The sequence below is a fragment of the Heptranchias perlo genome, chromosome 28 (assembly GCF_035084215.1).
Source record: "Heptranchias perlo isolate sHepPer1 chromosome 28, sHepPer1.hap1, whole genome shotgun sequence".
In the NCBI taxonomy this organism is placed as follows: Eukaryota; Metazoa; Chordata; class Chondrichthyes; order Hexanchiformes; family Hexanchidae; genus Heptranchias; species Heptranchias perlo.
The window spans coordinates 19,979,161-20,006,820 of record NC_090352.1 but is presented as its reverse complement, the minus strand read 5'-3'; the positions used below and the strand labels follow the sequence as shown (position 1 = coordinate 20,006,820).

Sequence of the window (27,660 nt, the reverse complement as noted above, 5' to 3'; positions counted from 1 at the left end):
CCACACCCACACACCTACAACCCCAATTCCATTGTATAAACACTATATTCACACAGACACACACATAAAACCAGCAAACAGTGGCAAAATTGCAAAAACTACAGAGCTGGTAAAAATTTAAAACTACTGTACAATTAATCTTTTCAAACTTTCACTGGAATGTACAGAAAAGTTGCCAAGTCGCTACATCCCTGTAAATTAAGCAAAGAAGATGCAACCGAACTAACATGAGAACAGCCTGTATTGTTGTTGAAATCTATGGCCTCATTTAGACTTACGCTCAGGCTTACTTATGCTTTACCTCAGATATTAAAGGGCACAGCTTGTAACACTATTAAGTAAACTAACCTGCCAAGGGCCAAATGCAATTTTTAAAAAAATCACTAGTTAAACTTGCATGCTAGAAGTATTAAAATTTGATTTGGATGAGTTATTTGAATGGCGGAGCAGGCTCAAGGGGTTGTATGGCCTACTCCTGCTCCTGCTCCTATTTCTTACATTCTTATTAGATTTTTGGACACTCGGGAATCAAGGGATATGGGGATAGGGCAGGGAAGTGGAGTTGAGGTAGAAGATCAGCCATGATCTTATTGTATGGCGGAGCAAGCTTGTGGGGCCGTATGGCCTACTCCTGCTCCTATTTCTTATGTTCTTAAATCTACCCTCCAACAATCTGCCAAATAAACACCCAGTTTAAAAAAATCATATTCAGAGCAGCACCTATTACTCCACCAGGACTGCCATTTTGCATGTTGACCTTCATGTCTACCTATCCCCAGTTTCTCAGTAACACATCACATGTGACAGGATTGCTCCATACAACCTGAGGTGGTGGAACTAACAGGATTTAAAAGGAACCCATCTTATTCTGAGTTATGAAAGATTTTTTAAACCTGATGTAAAAATGTTAATAAAAAGAACTGTGTGTGTAATTTAAAGTCCAAATATTTAGCTAAGGGTGGCAGTGCAGGTTGAGAAAGCGGTTAAAAAGGCATATGGGATAATGGGCTTTATAAATAGAGGAGTATTGTGTCCAGTTCTGGGCACCGCACTTTAGGAAAGATGTGAAGGCCTTTGAGAGGGTGCAGAAGAGATTTACTACAATGATTCCAGGGATGAGGGACTTTAGTTACGTGGATAGACTGGAGAAGCTGGGGTTGTTCTCCTTGGAACAGAGAAGGTTGAGAGGAGATCTGATAGAGCTATTTAAAATCATGAAGGATCTAGACAGAATAGATAGAGAGAAACTGTTCCCATTGGCAGAAGAGTGAAGAACCAGAGGACATAGATTTAAGGTGATTGGCAAGAGAACCAAAGGTGACATGAGGAAAAACTTTATTATGCAGCCAGTGGTTATGATCTGGAATATACTGCCCAAGGGGGTGATGGAGGCAGGTTCAATCATGGCCTTCAAAAGAGAATTGGATAAGTACTTGAAAGGAAAAAAATTGCAGGGCTACAGGGATAAGGCGGGGGAGTGGGACCAGATGGATTGCTCTTGCGTAGAGCCAGCACAGACTCTATGGGCCGAATGGCCTCCTTCAGTGCTGTAACCTTTCTTTGATTCTAATCCTACCTCCTTTGGGCCATATGATCGCTTTGCTCCAAGATTCCCAGCTAGTTTTGAAAAAAAAAATCTAACCCTCTCTTCCCTACCTTGTACTGCAGTAGAAATGGTGAACTGCCAACCTGCTTCCAGGCTTTTCCAATGTTGCTATACGACTGACTGGCCACAAGATGAATGATGAAAGGCATTTGGCCCACCTAAATTCATCCATCCAGAAAGAACCTATAGTTCTCCCACTGCACCTCTACCAATGTATTCGGAAGTCCATTCCAAGTGTTGCTCACACTCTGTGACGAAGTACTTCCTGATATCAGTCTTAGATTTTTCCCAGTTTTGATGAAAGGTCATCGAACTGAAACATTAACTGTTTCTCTCTCCACAGATGCTGCCTGACCGACTGAGTATTTCCAGCATTTCCTCTTATTTTAAATTTATCTTTTACTAGTTTGGACCTGTGTCTCCTTGTCCAACTCCTGCAATTTAATTTAAAGTAATATTCCAGGTTTACCTTTTCCATGAGACCAAAAGACATAGGAGCAGAAGTAGGCCTTTTGGCCCTTTGAGCCTGCCCCGCCACTTTATGAGATCATGGCTGATCTGATTTTTACCTCAATGCCACTTTCCTGCTTTTTCCCCTTATCCTTTGACTCCATTGCTGATCAAAAATTTGTCAAACTCAGCCTTGAATGTATTCAATGACTCAGCGTCCACAGCTTTTTGGGGTAAAGAATTCCAAAGATTCACGACCCTCTGGAAGAAGAAATTCCTCCCCATTTCCGTTTTAAACGGGCGACCCCTTATTCTGAGACCATGCCCCCTAGTTTTAGATTCCCCCATCAGGGGTAACATCATCTCAGCATCTACCCTATCGAGTCCCCTCAGAATCTTATATGTTTCAATAAGATCGCCTCTAATTCTTCCAAAATCCAATGAGTATAGACCCAATCTGTTCAATCTTTCCTCATAAGACAACCCTTCCATACCCGGAATCAACCTAGTGAACCTTCTCTGAACTGCCTCCAATGCAAGTATGTCCATCCTTAAATAAGGGCACCAGAACTGTACGCAGTACTCCAGGTGTGGTCTCACCAGCACCCTGTACAGTTGTAGGATGACTTCCCTGCTTTTATACTGCATCCCCCTAGAAATAAAGGCCAATATTCCGTTTGCCTTCCGGATTACCGGCTGCACCTGAATGTTGACTTTTTGTGTTTCATGTACGAGGACACCCAGATCCCTCTGTACCGCAGCATTTTGTAGTATTTCTCCATTCAAACAATATTTTGCTTTTTTATTTTGCCTCCCAAAGTGGATGACTTCACATTTTCCCACATTATATTCCATCTGCCAAATTTTTGCCCATTTGCTTAACCTGTCAATATCCCTTTGCAGACACAGTGTCCTCCTTGCAACTTGCTTTTCCACCTATCCTTGTATCATCAGCAAATTTGGCCACAATACACTCTTCATCCAAGTCATTGATATATATTCTAAATAGTTGAGGTCCCAGCACGGATTCCTGCGGCACCTCACTAGTTACAGATTGCCATTTTGAAAATGACCCTTTTATCCCGACTCTTTGTTTCCTGTTCGTTAGCCAATCCTCTATCCATGCCTGTATATTACCCCAAACACAATGAGCTCTTATCTTGTGCAGTAACCTTTTATGTGGCACCTTATCGAATACCTTTTGGAAATTCAAATATACTGCATCCATTGGTTTCCCTTTATCCACCCTGCCCGTTACTTCCTCAAAGAACTCTAATAAATTTGTCAGACACGATTTCCCTTTCATAAAACCATGCTGACTCTCCTTGATTGTATTATGAGTCTCCTTAAACTATTTTGTATACCTTTATAACATCGCCTTCTTTCAGGTTGAGTGCTAGGAAGGTGCCTCAATGTGATTCATGATTTGCTTTTCATTTCCTCCGTTAAAAGCATCTAGCCTCCATTCAGGACCTGCCAGCATGGCTGTTTACTACATGGAGAAGCAGTTTGCTCCTGCCCACATCCTTTTCATGGCACACATGTGCCTTCATGCAATTTTTAATAACATTTTACTGCTGGAAATTATGCATCTTCACAGCCAAAATCTATTTACAAAAAAATAAACCTACAATGGTGCAAGAACACAGAGATCAATACCCTGACATAAACATTCATCAAGGGCACCAGAAGAATTCTTAACCCTTCATCTTAAAATCATCAAGGGACCGCCTGGGGTTTACCAGCCAGTTTATGCCTAGGAGTTAATGCTGCCTAAATTTGGCTCACCAAACTGTCTTGCTTCAACTAGCTTGGACTATATTAGCATTTACACCACCAACCTCCCATCGGGGTCTGCACAACCTACTGAATGAATGAATGAACTCCTTCTTGCCAATAATCAAAGTAGTAATTAGACAAAATCATGAACTAACAATTGTTTATTAATCTTAGAAGCACAGTTAGCAGCACTCAAACATTAACTATGCAAATAATTAGTAGATAGGGTTTTTCCAACAAAATAAATAATAATAGTTGCAAATGTCGTTCAGTTACGTCAAAATAATTCAGCATTAACTGCCTTGATTATAAATTTACAGTTGAGATCATGTCTGAGATCGATATAAAGCGGTGAGATTAATTCAGGATTAGACTCCTTAATCAGCTGAGACGTTAACAGCATTAGATAACCTGTCTGTTGAATAGATTAACGCTATAAGCTTGTAGTTAGCAATGTTTCCAGAACTTACACAGTCCTGTCCTTATGAGCTGACATGGGAAGATGGTGTTAGCCTTCAAGACATCAGAGTGATGAACTTCAGTAGAGCTGCTGTCCGTACCTCCTGGATGCTCGGCACCTGGGTAATTTTGCCTTCCACACTAGCAGCTGTATTTGGACTAGCTGGCTTAAATCTCATCTCCTCTGATCTGAGGAAAACGCACATCTAAGTGACACATTCATCTGCCTGTATCTGGCTGGTATTGCCATACAATCTTAAACTATAACCTTTGTTGAAGATGCTCTTTCCAATTTTATAGAAATGCCTTTGTATATATGCTAAACAAAGACTCCTAAACTTTCCACTACAAAGACTACTTAAAGAACTAGAACTAAACTAAGAACTAAGGACTGAAGACTTGAGTGTCAAAACACCATCTTATATATCTGTGATTGCCAAAGAAACCTCAATTCTATTGAGGGATGTGAGTGATATGTATTAGAAGAGTTCAGCCCTTTTAGTGTCAATCATCTCACACAGCTATGTTGGTACCCCCGATGACCTCCAAATCAATGAAGCACCTAGACACACCAGCACTTATTTGGTCCCTAGCTTCTCAGCTCTTTGCTAACAAAGGGGTCACACAAAGGTCCAGATAAGGCAGGGCATCTTTATGCCCCCCATAACAAGCAGTCTGTGGGCCTGTAGTCTTCCATTCATGGTAAGGAATGTTCTATTTGTATAACCCTTCATGATATAATTAGCATTAGCCCTTTCCTAACATTCAGTCTGACTACAGATTCCATTTTGAGGACACATTTAAGGCAAGTCTCGGGTCAGTTGTAGGAGAAATGCCCTATTTGCATTTTTTCCAATTGAAATATCCCACCAGCAAATATTAAGTGGAGTGTGTATGCAGCCAGCTCAATAGATTCTGAAGGCCATCAGCTGGACAAGTCCAGTCTGTTGGAAGAAACTTATCCAAGCCTAGGCCAGTGTCAGCAGACTACCTGATTACAGGATCACAGCCAAGCCCAAATCCCCCCATCCCAAAACCTTCTTTTATCTGCTTTAGAAAGTAAGATTTGTATTACTTAAGGTAATAGATTAGACTTTCACAGCACAGTCAAGATGACTGTAAAATAACCAGATGGCCTGGTGAGGTAACTGTAATAGTTAGCACTTTAAAGGTATTTAAGCTGCTGCAAAAACATTTCTACATATTCTTCTTTATCTTACAACCAAATAAGCATTCAATTCTTAACACTTCAGAAACAACAACCCAAGAGTATTCAGAGAAGCAGAACAAAAACAGCTATATCAGGCACACCAGCTACAAACATTGGTCTTCACAGCATTAGTAAGATGAGCAGTCGTGGGCCTGTAGTCTTCCATTCACACTCCACTTAATATTTGCTGGTGGGATGTTTCAATTGGAAAAAATGCAAATGGGTCAGTTGTAGGAGAAATGCCCTGAGAATTGCCTTAAATGTGTCCTCATCATCTACATTTCACCTCTATTCTATTAAAAAAGGATTTGTGCTGATCCTCTCCTAGTCATCTGATTGACCTGTTCAGTCTGTGTTTTCTAGTGATTTGATTGGTCTGTGAGAATAATATACCCACAACTTCAATTCTTCTAGTAATTTGATTAATTGGAGGAAGCCATGATAGTATTATTGGTCACCTCATTACTACAAATCAATCCCCATGAACCAGGGTCTTAGTTCATCAGTGCTCCTCCCCCAGCCCATCCCCAGGTTCCTTCACCAACCCTTTCCACTGTTCAAGGTCAAGCCCTAAACATCATGGTCAGTAGTAGCTCCCAGCTCAAGTTGTTTTTTTAAAAAAATCATTTTTGTGCTTTTCCTCCTTCAGACTCCTACCTTCAATATCCCCATCAGCTGGGGGTCTTTCCTGCTGCTCCCATGATGCTATTTCTTTTACTGCAATTATCTCCCTTAACTGTTACTTTTCTCCCCTTCCCTCCTTGCATCACATTCATAGTTCTTATGCCGTCTCCTCGCTTGTCATTGCCAGGATCCTAGAATAGCTTCTCCTGATGGCCGAGTGGGTAAAGGCACAACCCAGTGTCGGACTAAATAACACAGATCATAAGGTCCACAGTTTGATTCCCAGTCTCTGCAGAGTTAGCTGATCTCAGACAGGGCACAGTTGGTGTGCTGAAATTGGCCTCTGTTCTTAGTCTAGAAAGTTTTCTCATTTCCGATTAGTGTGTGTTTCCAGGTCAGCTTTCTGCAACAATATGTCCCAGAACCAACAAGGGGGCAGGCCATATTAGATTTAATAATGAATAATGAGCCAGATTTAGTTAACAGCCTAACGACGCGTGAACATTTATCTAATAGTGATCATAATATGATAGAGTTCAATGTTGTGTTTGAAAGGGAGAAACCCGTACCAGCTACTAAGATTCTAAATTTAGGTAACGTCGACTTCAACGGGATGAGACAGAGAGTGTCCACAGTAAACTGGGCAAATCTGTTAATGGGTAAAACCATCAGATCAGTGGGAGGTGTTCAAAAAATAATTTAAACATGATAACGAACCAGTTTATACCCCTAAAGGGCAAGAGCTCTACTTGCCAAAAACAAAAGCCATGGGTGACAAAAGATGTAGAGGACAACATAAAACTAAAAGAAAAAGCAGTCAAAAATGCAAAAAAAAAAACAGATCCTGGCGACTGGGAGAGACACAAAGAACAGCAAAGCATGACAAAACACACAGTAAGAGCTACAAAAAGGGAGTATGAAAAGAAACTTGCAAGGGATATCAAAATCAATACAAACATTTTTTTACAATTACATTTGGAAAAGGAGGGTGCTCAAGAGCAATGTGGGCCCCTTAAAAGCTGATACTGTAAATGAAAATAAGGAAATGGCAGATATTTTAAATAATTACTTTGTGTCAGTATTTACAGTAGAGGAAGAGGATAGCATGCCAGACACCCCAAGGAAACTAATTTTGAATCAGGGACCAGGGACTCACCATAATTAATGTAAGCAAATTAACAGTAATGAAGAAAATAATGGCACTAAAGAGTGACAAATCCCCAGGACCTGATGGTTTCCATCCCAGGGTTATAAATGAAGTAGGTGAGAACATTGCAGATGCCCTAACTATAATCTTTCAAAGTCCTCTTGATTCAGGAACTATTCCTTTAGATTGGAAAATTGCACATCACTCTGCTATTTAAGCAAGGTGAGAGGGGGAAACCAGGGAATTATAGACCAGTTAGGCTAACGTCTGTAGTCAGGAAATTACTAGAGTCTATAATTAAGGATAGAATGACTAAACACCTTGAAAATTTTCAGCTGAACGGAGAGCCAGCAAGGATTTATAAAGGGGAGGTCATGCCTGATGAACCTGATTGAATTTTTTGAACAGGTGACTAAAGTAGTGGACAGGGGAATGTCTATGGATGTTGTTTAAATGGACTTCCAGAAGGCATTCGATAAAGTCCCTCTGTTGGTTAAAGTTGAAGCACATGGAATTGAGGGCAAATTATTGACCTGGTTAGGAAATTGGCTGAGTGGCAGGAGGCAGAGAGTAGGGATAATGGGCAGATACTCAAATTGGCAGGATGTGACTAGTGGTGTCCCACAGGGATGTATGTTGGGGCCTCAACTATTCATTGTATTTATTAATTACTCAGATGACGGGATGGAGAGCCACATATCCAAGTTTGCCGATGACCACAAAGATAGGCAGCATTGTAAGCAGTGTAGATGGAAGCATAATATTACAGAGATATTAATAGATTACGTGAATGGGCAAAACTGTGGCAAATTAATTTCAAAGTAAGTGAGGTCATCCACTTTGGACCTAAAAAGGATAGATTAGAATACTTTCTGAATGGTGAAAAGCTCAAAACAGTGGCGATCCAAAAGAGACTATGGGGTCCATGTATATAGATCATTAAAATGTCATGGACAGGTACAGAAAATAATCAAAAAGGCTAATGGGAATGCTGGCCTTTATATCTAGAGGACTAGAATACAAACAGGTAGAAGTTATGTTACAGCTATACAAAGCCCTGGTTAGACCACACGGCGTACTGTGTTCAGTTCTGGGCACCACACCGTAGGAAGTATTTATTGGCTTTGGAGGGAGTGCAGCATAGATTTACTAGAATGATACCTGGACTCCGAGGGTTAAATTACGAGGCGAGATTACACAAACTAGGGTGTATTCCCTGGAATTTAGAAAATTAAGGGGGGATTTGATCGAAGTATTCAAGTTATTAAGGGGAACTGATAGGGTAGATAGAGAGAAACTTTTTCCACTGATTGGGGAGTCTAAGACTAGGGGACATAGCCTAAAAATTGGAGCCAGGACTTTCAGGAGTGAAGTTAGGAAACACTGCTATATGCAAAGGGGTGGTAAAAGTTTGGAACTCTCTTCCGCAAACAGCAGTTGATGCTAGCTCAACTATTAATTTTAAATCGGAGATTGATAGATTTTTGTTAACCAAAAGGTATTAAGGGATATGGGGTTAAGCTGGGTATACGGAGTTAGGTCACAGAACAGCCATAATTTCATTGAATCGCGCAACAGGCACGAGGGCCTAAATGGCCTACTCCTGTTCCTATGTTCCTATTATCCAGCAACTTCTAATGGAAGATATGCAAGGAAGGGCAACAGGGGTTGGCTGTTATTCCTTCCCCTGTTGAACACTTACCTTCTATGTCCAATTGGGGAAGGTACCAGAGCTTCAAGCACCTGTGAACAATACCTCAAAGAGTCATTGCCTTCAGGAGCAGAGACGAAGGGGGGAGATAATTGGAGGGGGGTGGGTGGAAGAGTTCATTGGTAGCTTAGTGTCCTCTGGAATGCACACATATCAGAACGCACTGGACCGGAAATTGCTTTCAAAATAACGGTGAGCCCAACAGCACTCACCGTTATTAGTGGCGAATTCCAGCGACTGCACACACGCAGTCAAATGCGTAAATCCAAAACTTACTCTTCCTGGTTCGCTGGTGAATTGACAGCTTTGCCTTAAAAGGACATTGCCGGCTGCAATCAATAGAATCAATGGACCAGCGCCAACTTGCTCTCCTGCCCAGCTAAAAACTAACCGCCACAAAACAGCTGTTTTTTTTCTAAGTCTAAGTCTTATTGACTGCCAAACAATCTCTCAAACTAAAAATTAACTTTTAAAAATATGGAGTCTCATTACTCTTGATTTTAATAGTTTTTGGACATTTAAAAAATGTTTTTAATTTTTTTTACTTTTTCCTTCTGTCTCTCTTATCTGTCTTTTAATCTTATCCTCTCTTTATTTTGCTTTCTTTATGTCATTTTATAATAACCTTAGCGGGCACATTCGGATTTTTAGTCTGCGCTGTTTGTCTATAAATTGTACTTCCTGGTTCTCACAGCGTGGCTTGCTTCAAGCTGATAGGATCTCTAAAGCCCCTCAACCTTTCACCACTCACAGAGCCCGGGAAAGAACGGTGATGTTATCTGAACTCAGTTCAAGGAAGTTGCCGACAAAAAGAACGCGGTAATTTAGCGGGTAAATTTAAATCTGTGTGGAGACAACGGCTGGTTTGCTGCTCGGACCAATTTATGGGCCATTATTTCACTCAAAATAAAGCAGACAACTGCTGCAATAACCAGGCAGTGCTGTAATAATCTGCTGACAAGACATTAGTCTTTTTAGGGATGAAATACAAACCAATGTTAATTTACAACAACTTTCATTTATATAGCACCTTTAATGTCTTAAAACGTCCCAAGGCGCTTCACAGGAGCATGATCAGACAAAATTTGACACCGAGCCACATAAAGGAGGTATTAGGACAGGTGACCAAAAGCTTGGTCAAAAAGATAGGTTTTAAGGAGCATCTTAAAAGCAGGAGAGGTGTAGAGAGGCAGAGAAGTTTAGGGATGGAATTCCAGAGCTAAGGACCCAGGTAGCTGAAGGCACGGCCGTCAATGGTGGAGCAAATAAAATCAGGGATGCACATGAGGCAAGAACTGGAGGAGCTCAGAGATCTCGGAGGGTTGTAGGGCTGGAGGAGGTTACAGAGATAGGGTGGGGATTTGAAAACAAGGATGAGAATTTTAACATCGACACATTCCCGGACCAGGAGCCAATGTAGATCAGCAAGCACGTGGGTGATGGGTGAACAGGACTTGGTGCGAGTTAGGATACGGGCAGCCAAGTTTAGGATGAGCTCAAGTTTATGGAGGGTGGAAGATGGGAGGCCAGCCAAGAAACCATTGGAATAGTCCAGTCTAGAGGTAACAAAGGCATTGATGAGGGTTTCAGCAGCAGATGAGCTGAGGCAGGGGCGGAGATGGACAATGCCACGGAGGTGGAAGTAGGCAATCTTGGTGATGGAGCAGATATGTGGTCGGAAGCTCATCTCAGGGTCAAATAGGACGCCAAGGTTGCGAAAGGTCTGGTTCAGCCTCAGACAGTGGCCAGGGAGAGGGATGGAGTTGGTGGCTAGGGAAAGGAGTTTGCAGCAGAGACCAAAGACAATGGCTTCAGTCTTCCCAATACTTAGTTCGAGGAAATTTTTGCTCATCTAGTACTAGATGTCAAGCAAGCAGTGTGGCAAATGAGAGACAATGGAGGGGTCAAGAGAGGTAGTGGTGAGATAGAGCTGGGTGTTGTCAGCATACATATGGAATCTGACGTGTTTTCGGATGATGTCGCCGAGGGGCAGCATGTAGATGAGAAATAGGAGGCCAAGGTTTTTTTTTTAAAAGTTTAAGACAGGAAACAATTAAACCTTCAGTTCTCAGCATTACTCGCAACCATAACACACAACTCTGATAAATCAAGTATTAGTTTTTTCAGTTCTCTGAACAACAACTTTCAAAAATCTGAAATATTTTGCACAAATTATATCCACAAGTTAGCACTTGACCAGCCTGCAAAATACCATCACTTCTGGTGAAATTCTTAATGGAACAGCACAAAATTCTACATCATAGATTTCCTGCATGATAGACTCAATCAGATTCGCACTAAGAACTGCCTAGGGATAAGACAGCTAATGTGTCTTCAGGGAGGCAGTAGAGAAGGGATCATTGATCACATTTACTCTAGACAAAATAGAGACAGCTAGATTTACTGAAAAAAAACTTCAGCAGGTCCAGATTACAAAATCCTAGCAAAGCTAATAGCCCATCTGTGTATCAGCTTGCCTCAGTTGGCAACACTCATTTCTGGGTCAGGATATTGTGGACTCAAGCTCCATACCAGGATTTGGAGCTCATAATTTAGGCTTACACTCCAGTAAAAGAATGCTACATTGTTCTTCAGATAAGATGATAAATCAAGGTCTAGTCTGTTCAGTTAGATATTAAATGGCACTGTGGAAAGAGCAGAGAGTTCTCCCAATGTCCTGCCCAACATTCCAGCCTCAATCATCACAAAAAAAAATCTAGTTATTCATCAGATTAGTTTCTTTGGAGCATCGTTGGCATAGAGAGGTTGTCATGTTTGCCTATGAAACAGCCACGGCACAAAAAAATAATCTGTAAGAAGCATAGATGGTTTAACATAGCCATTATACAACTGCTGGCATTATAGTTCCAGAAGACAATGCTGGACAGAACTTTAAAAGATGCATCAGTGTATGATGTACTCTAGTGCGGCACATCAAATCCCTTCTGCAGCTGTCATAAATTACAGTATCTCAACAGGTTCCAATTCCTTTGATAAAATGCCCAAAAATGTGCCCGATTCCCAGTATGTTTTGGTACTGGAACCACTAACAGAAGCAACAAGGTCTCCACCAGGGCGTCAAGACAATGACCAAAATCATAAAATTGTACCATTACTCCAATAATAACCTCTTGTCTGCAGGCAACTCAAAGAATGATACCTCTTCTCCTTTTGGAGATACAGGCTCAAATGATACAATAGCAGCAACAAAAACATGATAAGCTCTCCCCCAGTGCAGGCAGGCCTGCCGGCATTAGAAGGAGCTGAACGAATAGAATTCTACAAGGCTAGCCTGTCCTAATTTAATAGGTGAGCCTGGTCAGCAGCGCAACTGGTTGGATGGGGGAAATCACCCCCAACACCTGCTCTCCTCCCCACGGCAGCTTCCCGTGTGAGCACAGGAGGTGCAACACCTGCCCTTTCACCTCCTCCCTTCCCACCGTCCAGAGCCCCAAACACTCCTTCTAGGTGAAACAGCGATTTACTTGTACTTCTTTCAATTTAGTATACTGTATTCGCTGCTCACAATGCAGTCTCCTCTACATTGGGGACACCAAACACAGATTGGGTGATCATTTTGCTGAACACCTCCGCTCAGTCAGCAAGCGTGACCCTGATCTGCCGGTCGCTTGCCATTTTAATTCCTCTTCCTACTCTCACCTCTCTGTCCTTAGACTCTTCCAATGAAGCTCAATGGAAGCTCGAGGAACAGCACCTCATCTTTCGATGAGGCACTTTACAACCTTCTGGACTCAACATTGATTTTAATAACTTCAGATCATAGCCACTGCTCCCATTTTTTCAGACCACCAGCATTGCTAATGGTTCTGATGTTACCATTTATAGCTCCTCTAGACCCATTTTTTGTTTCTTTTCTTGTCCCATTACCACCCTCCTTGTCTTGCACCATCATCCCTTTTGTCATTTAATCATTCTTGCCCTCCATCCTATCAGAGACCTTCCCTTTTGTTCGTTCCTCCCCTTTTCCCTGGCTCTGTACTTGCTTAAAAACTGTGTAAACTCTTGTGTCTTCTCCTGTAAAAACAGTGGAAGACACAAAAAGCATACCAAAAATAGTGGGGAACCATGGGGTAAATGAGAGTGAGGAACTTAAAACAATTAATATCACTAGAGAAAAAGTACTGGACAAACTAATGGGACTAAAAGCTGACAAATCCCCTGGACTTGATAGCCTACATCTGAGGATTCTAAAAGAGGTGGCTGCAGAGATAGCAGATGCATTGATTAAGATTTTCCAAAATTCTCTAGATTCTGGGACGGTCCCGATGGACCGGAAGGTAGCAAATGTTACCCCGCTATTCAAGAAGGGAGGGAGAGAGAAAACAGGGAACTTCAGGCCAGTTAGCCTGACATCAGTCTTCGGGAAAACGCTGGAATCCATTATTAAGGAAGTGGAAAATCATAATATGCTTAGGCAGAGTCAACATGGTTTTATGAAAGGGAAATAGTGTTTGACAAATCTATTAAGAGTTATTTCAGGATGTAACCAGCAGGGTAGATAAACGGAAACCAATGAATGTAGTATATTTGGATTTTCAAAAGGCATTCGATAAGGTGCCACATAAAAGGTTGTTACTTAAGTTAAGGGCTCATGGGATTGGGGGTAATATACTAGCATAGATAGAGGATTGGTTAATGGAAGAAGAGAGTAGGGATAAACGGGTCATTTTCAGGTTGGCAGGCTGTAACTAGTGGGGTGTCACAAGGATCAGTGCTTGGGCCTCAGCTATTTATAATCTATATCAATGACTTAGATGAGGGGACCGAGTGTAATGTATCCAAGTTTGCTGATATTACAAAGCTAGGTGAGAAAGTAAGTTGTGAGGAGGGCACAGAGTCTGCAAAGGGATATTGACAGGTTAAGTGAGTGAGCGAGCGAGAAGGTGGCTGATGGGAGCATAATGTAGGGAAATGTGAGGTTATTCACTTTGGTAGGAAGAATAGAAAAACAGAATTTTTTTTAAATCGTAAAAAACTATTAAACGTTGGTGTTCAGAGAGATTTGGGTGCCCTCGTACACAAAACACAAAGTTAACAAGCTGGCACAACAAGCAATTAGGAATGCAAATGGTATGTTAGTCTTTATTACAAGGGGGTTGGAGTACAAGCGTCAGGAAGTCTTTCGACAATTGTATAGGGCCTTAGTGAGATCTCACCTGGAGTACTGTGTACAGTTTGGGTCTCCTTATCTAAGAAAGGATATACTTGCCTTAGAGGCGGTGCAACGAAGGTTCACTAGATTGATTCCTTGGATGAGAGGGTTGTTCTATGAGGAGAGATTGAGTAGAATGGGCCTATACTCTCTGGAATTTAAAAGAATAAGAGGTGATCTTATTGAAACATAAGATTCTAAGAGGGCTTGACAGGGTAGAAGCTGAGAGGCTGTTTCCCCTGGCTGGAGAGTATAGAACTAGGGGGCATAGTCTCAGGATAAGGGGTCAGCCATTTAAGACTGAGATGAGGAGGAATTTCTTCACTCAGAAGATTGTGAATCTTTGAAATTCTCTAACCCAGAAGTCTGTGAATGCTCAGTCGTTGAGTATATTCAAGACTGAGATCGATAGATTTTTGGAATCTAAGGGAATCAAGGGATATGGGAATCGGGCAGGAAAGTGGAGTTGAGGTCAAAGATCAGCCATGATCTTATTGAATGGCAGAGCAAGCTCGAGGGGCCGTATCGCCTACTCCTGCTCCTAATTCTTACGTCTTATGTTCACTAAAATTAGTGCATGCGGCTAAAACGGTGTTGCCGTGGCCAATCAGCAATTTCTGTTGGACAACACTGTCCCAGTCAATAGGACGTGGGAACAATAGGATAAAGGTTTCTGGTGTGAGGGTTACCACCAAGGTAAATGTACCCACCTCTGCATAAATTACTACTATTGTGGCAAAGCATACATGGCACAAACCAAAACCAAGACCTGCAGTACCTTCAGAGAAGTAGCTTACAAAGCATGGATAGATCTTTTTCCACACACTATCGCTCCAGAAAAACTTTAGAGCACACAAATAGCTTATACTGTGACGCAAATGATGATAGGTGTGTTGTGAAACTCTACTGCCACCAGTATGATGCATTAGATTTCACTCGCACAAGAAGCGATGTGGATTGGCCAAAGGAGTGGGCAGCTGGATGTCCTACCAATTACTAATATCTAGATGTCTTGTGTTGCTTCCAGAACTCTGTGCACAACCACCAAGAATGCATGCGCACTGGAAGGGAAGTGCCAAGTTGAAGGAGCTGTCAAGGTTTGAGATATGGCCCTCAGCACTTTTTGCCCAAAGTCTGTGGAAGAAGTAGGGGAAGGAAAACTTGGGTGTACTCCCATTACCCACAAGTATCTTCTTTTATTAGTCTCATTGTTACCCTTATTCACTCAATTAGTCATGATGTGGAGATGCCGTTTACCTGAGGAAGGAGGAAGTCTCCGAAAGCTTGTGAATTTAAAATAAAATTGCTGGACTATAACTTGGTGTTGTAAAATTGTTTACAACACTCAATTAGTAACAGAGGTGTATATCAATGAAGGGTTGCACAGACTGCTATCAGAAAAGATTACATCACAAGAGACATTATACTGGATAGGTAACTGGTTACAATCTCACAAGCAGAGAGCAATCATTACTGGGAGATCTGTTTGGGGCCAGGTCATGAACAGTGTCCTGCAGGGCTTCATGTTGGAACTACTGCTGTCATCAGCTTCATTAATGCTTTGGATAAGGACATTAATGGAACCATTCCTAAGTTTGCAGATAACAAAAATGCAGCCAGGAGTTGGGAATTTAGACCAAATTAATAGGTTGCAGGCAGATTTAGGCAAGTTGGAAGAATGGGCTTGTGTGGCAAATGTCCTTCAATGTGGATAAATGCACTTATGCATTTGGATTTGGGAAACTCTAAGCGTGTATACTAAGCAGGGGTACCAGCTAAATGATCTAAAGGGGGACCTGGGAATTCAGATCATTGTTAATAAAAAAGCCCTCAAGCAGAATGACAAAGCCACTGAGAATGTAGATAGCGTTTTATGCTGTATTTCTAAAATATAATATAAAACTAAGAATACTATACTTAGGCTATAGGAATGGTACAACTAGTGGATACGAGGAGAAAATCCATAGGCAAGAGTAACGAAGCATGCCTTTTCAGTGTCATATTTACAGAAAGTCACTGCCCTCTGGAACAGATTAATGAAGCACGCAGTAAGTATGGATCTTCTGAAGTCCCTGAAAAGGAAGCTGCACAAGTTCCCGAGAGAGAAGGGCATTTCCAGTTAGAGGGCAAGTTGTGGGTTAGCTGCGATTTATGGGTTACTGCAGTCTCCTGGAACTTTGTTCAATTGTCTTAAGTAAGTGGCTGCACCATGTTTGAATGGGACAGGTTTGATAGACCTGGCGATCTGTTCCCATCCTTTTTTAAAAATGTATGTACATTGCACAACAGTAGCATGGCACAAAATGTATTTGCACCTTACCTCTCTTAGAAAGCATTCCATCCTGAAACCTTTGCTGTCAGACTGCTGGTCATCCTGCAGGGGTGCCCAGGACCTGGGGTTTGGAAGGAGATGGGTTCAGACGAGGTGGTTTTCTCTCAGTGAGTACACATCTGTCCAACCCAGTCACCCCCTCAAAAGATAGAAGTGCCAGCTAACAGACAGATGCCTTCTCAGACATGGCTGTGTATTTTCCCTCTTCTAAATTTGAGCTCATGTCCCCTAGATCTAGTTTGTGGTCATTTCAAATATATAATCTAGGTTCAATTTATCTAATCCCTTAAGGATCTTAAATCCACAACATGCGTGCTGCAATACCACCATCTCATAAATGCACGCCGACTTCATTTTACTATGTCCACCCGTCTCATTATCCTCTCATTCACGATGCCTCGTAACACTTTTTCCCACAGCAAATATTAGGCTCACTGGACAATCTTAATGTTCTTTTTAAAGATTGACATTAGGTTAGCTATTTTCAAGTCCTTGGATATTACTCCCATTTTTAATAATTCCCTAAAGATGGTGGCAAGAACACGACCGATTTTGCTAGCCACTACTTTAATTGGCCTCATATGAAGTCCATCAAGGACTTGGTGCCCAGCCGTCCTTTAATTTTCTGTGCCGTATGATTCTATGAATCAGCTGTCAGTATTGGAAGAAAAAGGTGACAAACTTAAAAATATGGTACAATACTTTACTCAGAGACCACTCCACTTTCCAAAGCTCTCGGAACTGCACAAAGTATCAGTGGCGATCAGGGAATAGAAGAATTAAGAGGGGATCACTAACCCAAGAAAATTAAAGATAAGCAAAATTAAAAACAGAAGAGTATTTGAGAGAACTAAAAGTTAAAGGGGAGCAGTGGAGAGAAGTAAAACAAACTCCAACATCGAGGCACATAAATTTAAAAAGGAGTCAAATAAGAAAGAAAAATTAAAAAAGGACCACATTGAGGAAGTTATAACAGTGGATGCTACAAGGTGTATTTGCTGTGGAATATTTACAAATGAGAATTTGTGTAGATGGGTGAAAAGATATCAAAATTGTCTGTTGATCAAAAAACTTAAGGAAAGGGTTAGAATTTGAGGAATGCACAGAAGGGCAGACAAAAGGGAGGGGATTATCAAGGGCTTAACTTAGCTAAAATTTGCTTTTTATCCATCCTATCACTCATCTTGCTCTCAACCACTTCAGGATTCACCTCCTCTCCAACAGGCTTCTCTTTAGTAGAGACCAATGCAAGGTGCTTCTTATTAAATACCTCCACCATTTCTTGATCAGCTACAAATTGACAATCCTCTCCTCTCAGGCGTCCCACCTCGCATTGAACAATTCTCCTTTTGTTGATGAAAAGTAAAGTATTTTACTGTTCTTTTTGAATTGCTTCCTCTTACTCTCTCAGCTTTCCTTATCCTACTCTTAACATCTTATTTTCTCATTATCTTTGTTTTTTCATTATTTTTATCCTTATGGTCTTCAATTTTAATTGGTTTCTAACCTCTTATTTATCCATGGAATATTAAAACGACTAGTAGTTTCCTTCTTTTTAAAATGGAATATACTTATTCTGTACCTTTACAATCTCTTTTTATAAACATCTCACTGTTGCTCTACAGTGCTGTGTGCCAATTTCACCTCATCTTCCACCTAAGCTTACTCATCTACCTAAATTCTGCCCTTACCCAATCTGGTGTTCTAGTTTTTGTACTGACGTTTTCCTATGTTGGATTTCCAACTTCATCATATTGTGGTCACCATTTCTAAGGTGTTCACCCACATTTAGCTCATCTATCTGGTCTATTTCATTAGTCATAATCAGATCTAGCAACTCCTCCGCCTAGTAGGCTGACAAACACACTGCTTGAGGAAGGAATCCTGTACACATTTTAGTAATTCCATTCCCTTTGCTCTGTTTACTCCCTCTCTGTCCCAATGGATAAGCAGATAACTCTAATGTCCCAGAACAATAATTTTATTATTCCTACTCATCTCTCTAATCTGACTGTAGATTTCCTCTTCCATTTACTCCCCCTCTGTCTCCATTGACAAGCGGATAGATAACCAAAATCTCTCAGCACAATAATTTTGTTATTCCTACCCATTTCTCTGACTACCGGTTTCCTCCTCTTTTCACAATTTGGAAGCCTGTAGTACACAACTACTAATGTAACAAGCCAATTTTATCTTTAAGTTCCAACCATAATGACGGCCTGTACCCCTTCCTTGTCTATATCAACCCTTTCTACAGCATATATTCTCTTCTTTGTCAATATTGCTACTCCATCTCCTTTATTTTCTATCTCAATATGTTAACTTGCCATTCTTGTCTAATTTGCAGCTGATAATGCTTTAATTCCAGATCTCCCTGTAAGATAATTGCTTCCAGTTTATTTCCTACTCTTTCATTGCAGTACATGTATTTTAACCTATTTTCCCAGGCCCTCCCTGCTAACTTAAATTCCTCTTGGAATAGCTCCCATTCTCCCAGAACTGTTACCAATGTCCAACAAACTGGATTATTAGCCTAGGCCTCTGGATTACTAATCTACTAACATAACCACAACACTGTGACACTCATTCTTATACAAGTGTTGTTTTGTTAATAGAGTATCTGGATAAGACATAAGAGACAAACCTGTTTAAATTCATTGCTACATTCTGCATTGTAACTGAACATATGTTTACTTCAATAACTTGTAAAGTTAAACAAAACTTGTTTAATAAGTTTGTCCATATTAGCATATATCAACAAAAAGATATATAATCCACTTTGTTCAATCAGTACAAAGCTAAATTTACCAAAGTTTGAAATTGGTGTATAAAGCCCCCAGGAAGTTTGCTAAATTGCCATTACGTTTTTAATGAGAGTGGAGGCTGGACACTTCCCCACAGGGAGAGGCACTGCAGGCTGCTGCCATATACAATACTGAAGCAGGCCAAAGAGACAGCCTTTCCATCTTCTCAACTAGCGACTACGCAGGGACAACCAAGACAGAGGAAGGGAGAAAATATTTTGAATGACTAAAGGCATGTTTCTGGTTGCAGTTGGTCTTCCATCTTTTAAATCAGGCATAAAAATGCAAGAAAAAGTTGCTCAACACATCTGGAAACTGGTCTTCCTAAAATATCAGTTGCAAGAAGTCAAATAGTCTCACAGCCTCATCCACAGCAACATGCCTGCATTTGAATGCAGTTAAGATCCTTCAGGAGACCGTCCTCATCTTTTACCAAACTTCAACCTCTGTAATTAGAACTGACCCACTAATTTCAATGCTGATATATTAAGCACTAACTATTTGAATGATACTAAACTGCTTTGATATCTACATTTGCAGCTAGCCACATCTGCCTCAGGCTGAGGCCATCCCTCTATTTTTGAAAGCAGAATGCTGGTAGTCTTCATTCCTGGGGAGGGCGTGGGGCAGGAAATAGCTTGAAGTCTTCATTTCGGGGGGCAGGGGGCACGCAAGATAAGAAAAAGCTTATCCCTCAAGTGATATAACGTTGACTGGGCACTATTTTGAAATATGCCCAAGCTGCAGATAGCTGTACTGAAACGTTTGGATACTCCAGTATAACCCTATGATACAATTGTTTCTTCCAACTGTAAATCAGAATGATTTTAGTATGGTAACTGAGTAAAATGCATCAAAAAATAAAGTGCCCTGGAAAACACCAAGACCAAGGAAAATTCTATTATTTTAATATATTGACAACTCAGAACCTCAAGATCAGATATGACAACTCTAATTTTAAATATCAATAAAACAAACAGGAAAAGTAACATACCCCTGGTCTAAATTGGTAGTACAAATGTGTTACCAGTCAGTAGAATAAATACTCAGCTGTTTCAGAATGAATGCCTAAAATACAATCCACCATCTGTAATGGAGATTAACCCCATTAAAATTTAGCAGAACAAACTGACCTACTGGGAACCTGAACAACTTCAAGCATCCATCTCAGGGACATGGATGATTTTTAAATATGGTTTATATACGCACAGGGTGTGGTCTTTATATTCACATGGGAGACAGCAGTGCAAAAAGCACAAAGTTAACATTTCAGGATTGAAAATTTTACACTAGCATTTTCATCTTTCAGATGCTGATCTAGCCATTGTGCATTCCCTTTTTTCAGATTGCCAGGATTTGCTCAACTTTATCCCAAGGAAATTCCAGTCTTCCTGAGCCAACTAGTTTGATAAATTTTCAGCTTACGCAATCTGCTACAGAAAAAAAAAGCTATACAAACATCAGGAGCAGTGTTATTACTACATTTACCCACTTATATAAAGTTGCACTAGGTTAATGTGGTCCTTCTTTCTTTTTATTCCCTATCATTTATTATAATAACCTTAAAATTTTCTTATTTTTCCTAATATAATCTTTTCTGTCTTTTTAATTTTTCAAAATTTAAAAACAATTTACTTAGTTTTACCTCTCCACTCAACTTTTGTTTTGGAGCTGGAAGCAACTGAAGTTTACACTAATAACCTAATGTCAAAAGCAAAATACTGCGGATGCTGGAAATCTGAAATAAACACAGAAAATGCTGGAAATACTCAATAAGTCAGGCAGCATCTGTGGAGAAAGAAAGAGTTCACATTTCAGTTCGATGACCCTTCGTCAGAGCTGGAAAAAGTTGAAGATTAAACAGTTTTTAAGCAAGTAGAGCTAGGGAAAAGGGAGGGGGAGGAAAGAACAAAAAGGAAGATCTCAGATAGGGTGGAGGGCAGGAGAGATTAAATGACAAAAGGGATGATGGTGCAAGGCAAGGAGGGTAGTAATGGGACAAGTAAAGAAACAAAAGATGGGTCTAGAGGAGCTGTAAATGGCAACATCAGAACCATTACCAGCACTTGCTGTCCGAAAAAATTGGAGCAGTGGTTATGATCTGAAGTTACTGAAATCAATGTTGAGTCCAGAAGGTTGTAAAGTGCCTCATCGAAAGATGAGGTGCTATTCCTCGAGCTTCACTGGAACAGTGTAGGAGGCCGAGGACAGAGTGAGAGTGGGACGGGGAATTAAAATGGCAAACGACCGGCAGGTCAGGGTCACACTTGCAGACTGAGCGGAGGTGTTCAGCAAAGCGATCACCCAGTCTGCATTTGGTGTCCCCAGTGTAGAGGAGACTGCATTGTGAGCAGCGAATACAGTATACTAAATTGAAAGAAGTACAAGTAAATCGCTGTTTCACCTGGAAGGAGTGTTTGGGGGCCCTGGACGGTGGGAAGGGAGGAGGTGAAAGGGCAGGTGTTGCATCTCCTATGCTCGCACACTTGTCTTCAGCCTCTTACACTGTTCCAATGAAGCACAATGGAAGCTCAAGGACCAGTATCTCATCTTTTGATTTGGCATTTTCCAACCTTCCAGACTTAACAATGATTTCAATAACTTCAGATTATAACCACTGCTCCCATTTTTTCAGTCGGCAGGTGCTGGTAATGGTTCTGATATTGCCATTTACAGCTCCTCTAGACCTATCTTTTGTTTCTTTACTTGTCCCATCATCACTCTCCTTCCCTTGCACCATCATTCCTTTTGTCATTTAATCACTCCTGCCCTCCACCCTATCAGAGACCTTCCCTTTTGTTCTTTCCTCCCCTCCCCCTTTCCCTGGCTCTGTACTTGCTTAAAAACTGCTTAATCTTCAACAACTTCCAGTTCTGATGATGGGTCATCGACCTCAAACGTTAAGTGTTTCTTTCTCCACAGATACTGCCTGACTTGCTGTGTATTTCCAAAATTTTCTGTTTTTACCTAACCGAATGTGACTTTTTCATTTCTAGTAACTCAATATCCTACCTTATCAATTGTTTCAGTGCTCCTTTGCATAAATAACATCACAATAGCCTCTTAAGTCTGCAATATAATTTTACTACAACTTGCCCCCCAACCAAAAGCCATGTCTTCATTACAGTGACAGAAGCTCTCTGATACCATGGCCGTTATTCAATGGGTAAGCCTCAACAATAAGCACCAGGGTAGTCGAACATTGGAAGCTCAATCAGACTGTGTTCTTGCGTGACATGCACACTTCCAGCCAGCGATCAGGACCAGTTTAGTGCTGTAAACCTTTGTGGTTCTACCGGAACACTGCCAGACTTTCACCTTTCACAGTGCAGCATCCCTACTTCACCCCAGCTGAGACAAGCTAACCCAGCAAAGACAGGGGATCAAAACTGGGACATTCCTGAACCATAGGCTCAACTGCTCATTGGATAAATTCATCAGGAGAGCCTCAGCATGACTATTATTGTCACTAAAATGGATTTTGTTTTAATTGAATGCATTACTGCCTTAATATTGTTTCTTTGTATACTGTGCAGTCTACACGCTTTCAACATTGGAATGTTGAAGGAAAGGCTAAAAGTAGTGTTTTCAAAGTTTAGGAAAAAAAACTATTTCAGATTCTATACTTTGTTTTTAATTCAGATTTAAAACATCCAAGGTTCTTGTTATTGTTTCACACCATTATTTTTTCTCATTTTAAAAAATATGAAATTATTTCTACCTGTTAGTCTTCCATGAAGGCAAGAAAATGTAATTAAAGCTACATCTGTAGGTCTCTAATCACATTGTGAGCCACTCAACTCCAGTAAAGTAACAGGAGCAGTGCCTGTGCCCCAGACCAGCTCTATTGATTTTAATGGGTGTATCCAGCCAGAAGTGACTCTCCCAATGTCTGTACCCCCAGATTGGCTTCAGGCTGATCCTGAGTGTCAAATAGAATTACACAGAATTTATAACACAAACAGGCCATTCAGCCCAACTGGTCTATACTGGTGTTTACGCTCCACACGAACTTCCTCCCACACTAGAGACTCGGGACACAAGATGAGATCTGAAACTGGAGGTCATGAAGGCAAAGATACAAAATTACAATCATATCTCCAACATAAGATATCTCCTGTTTTTCAAACTTTAGAGAAATATAAGTGAAAGGTCAAGATCATAGTGGAGGGACTCCAAGTTATAAAAGAGTTGGTTAGAAGGCCAGGAGGTGGGTAAGTATTGCCAAATTTGAGTTTTAAAGGCTTATAGATCATTGGAGGAAGGGAAATAAGGAGCTTTCAGGTTGTGGGAAATTATGAGTTAGAGCCAGAGGCAGTGCAATGAGTTTCTATTTCAACAGTTGGAGGAGGAAAAGTGTGCAGATAGAATATACCAGTTAATTATTTTAAAAAAGATGTGGGGTGGGTGGGGGCATACTGTGTATAGAAGTAACCTCTCCTATCTCTCCCTTCAAGGACATTTTGATTCAGCATAACTATTTACAGTGCCAGATTAAGGAGGAGCTCCTGTAATGGTTCCCCCCCATTTCAGAACTACATTCAGGAGACTAGGTGCAACTAATCCTTCTACTGACTAATAAAAATAAGTGGAGAATCCCAGGAACAAAAAGCTTTAACAGTATTTAACACATTTCCTGGCAATTCACTGCCAGCCCCCAAAATGCACATGCTGTTATTATGTTGAGATGTTGCAGCTCAAAGTAAATTAATTACATTCTTCTGCATTCTGCCAGAGAAAAAAATCTGACATTGTTCCAGACACACAATTCTGTACAATTCCAAAAACATCAGCTACATCATTCGTAAACTTGAGTGGCTGTAAACAATACAGCACAGAACAAGCTACCATCCATATCAGCCAATATGTATTAGAGGTTAAGAGATACCTTTGGCTACTGCATCACCATCTCGACTCTTTCACCTACTTCACCCAGCCTCTACTGTGTAAAGGAAGAAAATTAAAAATGCAATATTAAAATATGAGACTATACAAATACAAGGCAGCAATTACTGTGCTGCTTGCATTTATATACAGTCTTATCACATTGAAACAGCTCAGTGAATCACACAATGGATGACCTAAGTGCAATGAGTTACATAGGAAGCAATTGTTCTGGTTCTGATGTTCATGATTTGCTTGGGCTTTGCCCTCATGGATCATGACATTGTCATCTTATCAAAACCACACAATAACTGTTTTCCAGGTCAAAGGCTGTAACTGAATTAATTGAAAATATCTATGTACATTTGGACTCATCAAATTAAAATAGCATCACGACTCACTCCAACCACAAATAATTACACAGAATTATAACAAACTAGATGATAGTGGTAAAACCTATTAATAGTACACATCAAAGTAACATTCCCAGTATAGAAAGGGTATGCAATTAACACAGGATTGAGTGATGCTATTAATGGCCAGGACTTCAATAAGTTGGCTGCACCTAAGTTTGCACTTTGTAACATGCAAAAAATTACTAAACTGAAGATCATGTGACCACAGTCCACTGACTGGAGGAGTGTAGTTTTGTGACACATTCCAACATGATAGTTATGGACAAGATGGCACAAAGTCATGAAATTTTGAGTAATTCTAGCAATGAGGAAGCACGAAATGAACTCAAGAGAATTTTATTCAAGAATATAATAGAATTAACAATATCTTGAACATTCTCGATTGTCTTTTTAAAAAAAATTAATTAAAAAGTGCTAATCATTGGGGGTGCCGAATGGGGTTGACATTTTGACTGACAGTATGGGGTAACCGATTAACATTATTTACCCAAGAACTGATTAAATTTCCATTTTTTAAGCTTTGCTACCCATTGGGCTCCAACTCCTCCATCCAGTCTCAACATATTTTCTGACACCAGAGCTCATGATTTCAAGCAGTTTAAAAACTGAAATCAGACCTCTAACTATTTGAGTTCTAAAAGGGATCCTTACAGAAGGAAGCAATGGTACTATGGAGTGGTGGAACATCGGTTTAAAACCCTCACGCTGTATTTTTTTCAAAATAGGGCTCTTTATGATAGCCTTTCACCCCTAAAAATCAGACTGGACAAATTATACTGTAAGCTTAGGGGAGGGGTAAGAATTAGGGATGAAGCCTGAGTCTGCCACTGTTCCTGGTCTCCTAACCCCAACAAGCAGCCTACTTTATTGCATGGGATTATTACTGATCAAAGTTCCTTTCTCCTTCATTGCTGTAATTGCAACATTTTTTTAAAATTCCACGACTTCATGCCATCTTACCCATGTCACAATGGTACGTAGAAAGAGTATGCCATATGATCCAGTCAAGTAAACCTTTGTAATGCCAATGTTTGAACCAGGGCTTCATTTCTTGCTTCCTCTTAGCTGCAAATTATAAGAATAATTTTTTTTTAAATAAACCCCATAACTCCATGCAATCTTATCCACATGTACGTGTCAAACAAACAATCGGATATCAATGATTCCAACTGAACTCTGAACAAGCAGAACCCTGACAATCAATCCCTTAATTGCATCAATGAATTCTAGTATATAGTACATTATGGTAGCCCTAAATTTCAGCTGTAGCCAGGAGCTCCCAGTGATGGCCCCATGAAATGGAGTTCAGCTTGTTTCAAAAATGTGCTACTTCAAGGCCCAAGTTCAACACAAGGCCAATTTTTAATTGTAGCTTCACTGCATACTTTTATACAGTGTAATAGCATACATTACTGCAGATAGGTTTACTCACTGTCAGTGAATAACACTTACATTACTCATGATCATACATTGCTCTCAGCAAAATTAAATTCCAAATATTCCTTCAGATCTCCTACATATTAAAAGTACATGCTGTTGGATCTGCCAACTCATATTGTATATTATACACACACTACTCCACATAAAACTACAACACATCACATATAATATACCAATATTCTGTTCCATCGGTGTAGTCCTTGCCAAAACAGACCCTGACAATGCCCATGAAATTCTCAGCATAGCCAAATTGGAGTGTGTTGCAAATAAAGGAAGGCTGAAGAAAGCAACAATTGTGTTGTGCTTCAACAGTTATCTCCAGTGTTATCACTAGGCCCACTTAACAGACTGATACCAACACACTACTAGTAAAAAAAGTTAAAAGTTTAATGCTGGGCAAAAATAGATTTTGTGTGACTCTTGATTCAACACCTCAAATTGCTTCCACCACGTGTGACAGATCAGTAACCACCAGTACTTCACCTTGGTGTTATAAAGGTCAAAATGCTCTCTTCAGACAAACACAAGTTTTGAAAGGTAAAACCTATACTGTTGGGTACATTTCATAATTCAAGCCGGTGCAGTACATACATTTCACATGCCCGCTATCACACTTTACTGAAATCTCAGTGACAACACTGCAGTCTGTGCCTTGCCATCATCGCATCCAGCAAGAAAGCACTTTTAGCTGTTGACAACATTGCGTTACCCAATTCCATTTCCCGACCTGTCAAACGAGTCGGTGGACTGGCAGCAACCCCTCCCTGCAGCCGTACAGCATCAATTCATTGTGTATGAATGGAGTGCAGACCAGGGCAATGCGCTGGGCGGCCGACACAGACACAACACCCCCCCCCCCCCCCCGCCCCACGCCACCCTGCGCGCATGCAGCCCCGGTTGTCAGGGGCACGGCGCCTTGAGGCGGGCAGAGGGCCGAGCGGACCCACGATGGGAGGGAGGCCTGTGCCAGGCAGCGCCGCTGTCCCTTCCCTTCCCTTCCCCAAAGTCAGTGCCAACTCACCTCGAGCCGAACACCTTGGTGCAGCTCATCTGCTCGTTGAAGTCGCACATGGCCACATAGCCGGGGTCGCTCCCCCGGGCGCTCTCCACATGGTACGCGTACAGGGAGAGCAGCACCCCGAGCAGACACACGCTCCCTCTCGCCACTTTCTCCCATTTCGGGGTCGCCACTTTCAGGATGGGCGCCGACATCTTCCCCTCCGTCTGCCGCTGAGCCCGAGACGTAGCGCGCTTTGATTGGTCAGGAGGGGCATTGTCGACGTTAACATGTCGCGTCAAAGCGCGTCATCCCCGCCCCTCTCTAACTGGCGTCATCAAACACGCGCCTGGGTGTGTGGGTGGGACAGTGGGAGGCGGGTTTCAGAATGGGCTGTGAGCCAGCAGGTGCCACCCATTGCACATTTCTGTACAGCAAACTACAGAGAGAAAGGAATTAATGTCTCTGCACCTGATACAGTTTTTTTTTTGCAATAGAAAAATCTTTACACCAAGTTTAAAACTGGGCAGCCTGGGGATAGGGAGTAGGTGGGATTATGAATGGTGCTGCTTGAAAATTAATTGATAATTATAAAAATGAATTTATAAATGTACACTTCTGTTTTAAA

General features: G+C 41.0%; 1 protein-coding gene across 1 annotated transcript in view; it reads right to left on the bottom strand.

Annotated features, from left to right (window-relative positions):
* Positions 1–27,284, bottom strand: part of vkorc1l1 (vitamin K epoxide reductase complex, subunit 1-like 1) — a 55,826-nt gene extending 28,542 nt beyond the window's left edge. The window contains exon 1 of the mRNA XM_068008159.1: positions 27,057–27,284. Coding sequence (XP_067864260.1) covers positions 27,057–27,247 — 191 coding nt within the window. The 5' untranslated portion in view covers positions 27,248–27,284. The remainder of the gene's footprint in view (positions 1–27,056) is intronic.
* Between the last annotated feature and the right edge of the window lie 376 nt (positions 27,285–27,660).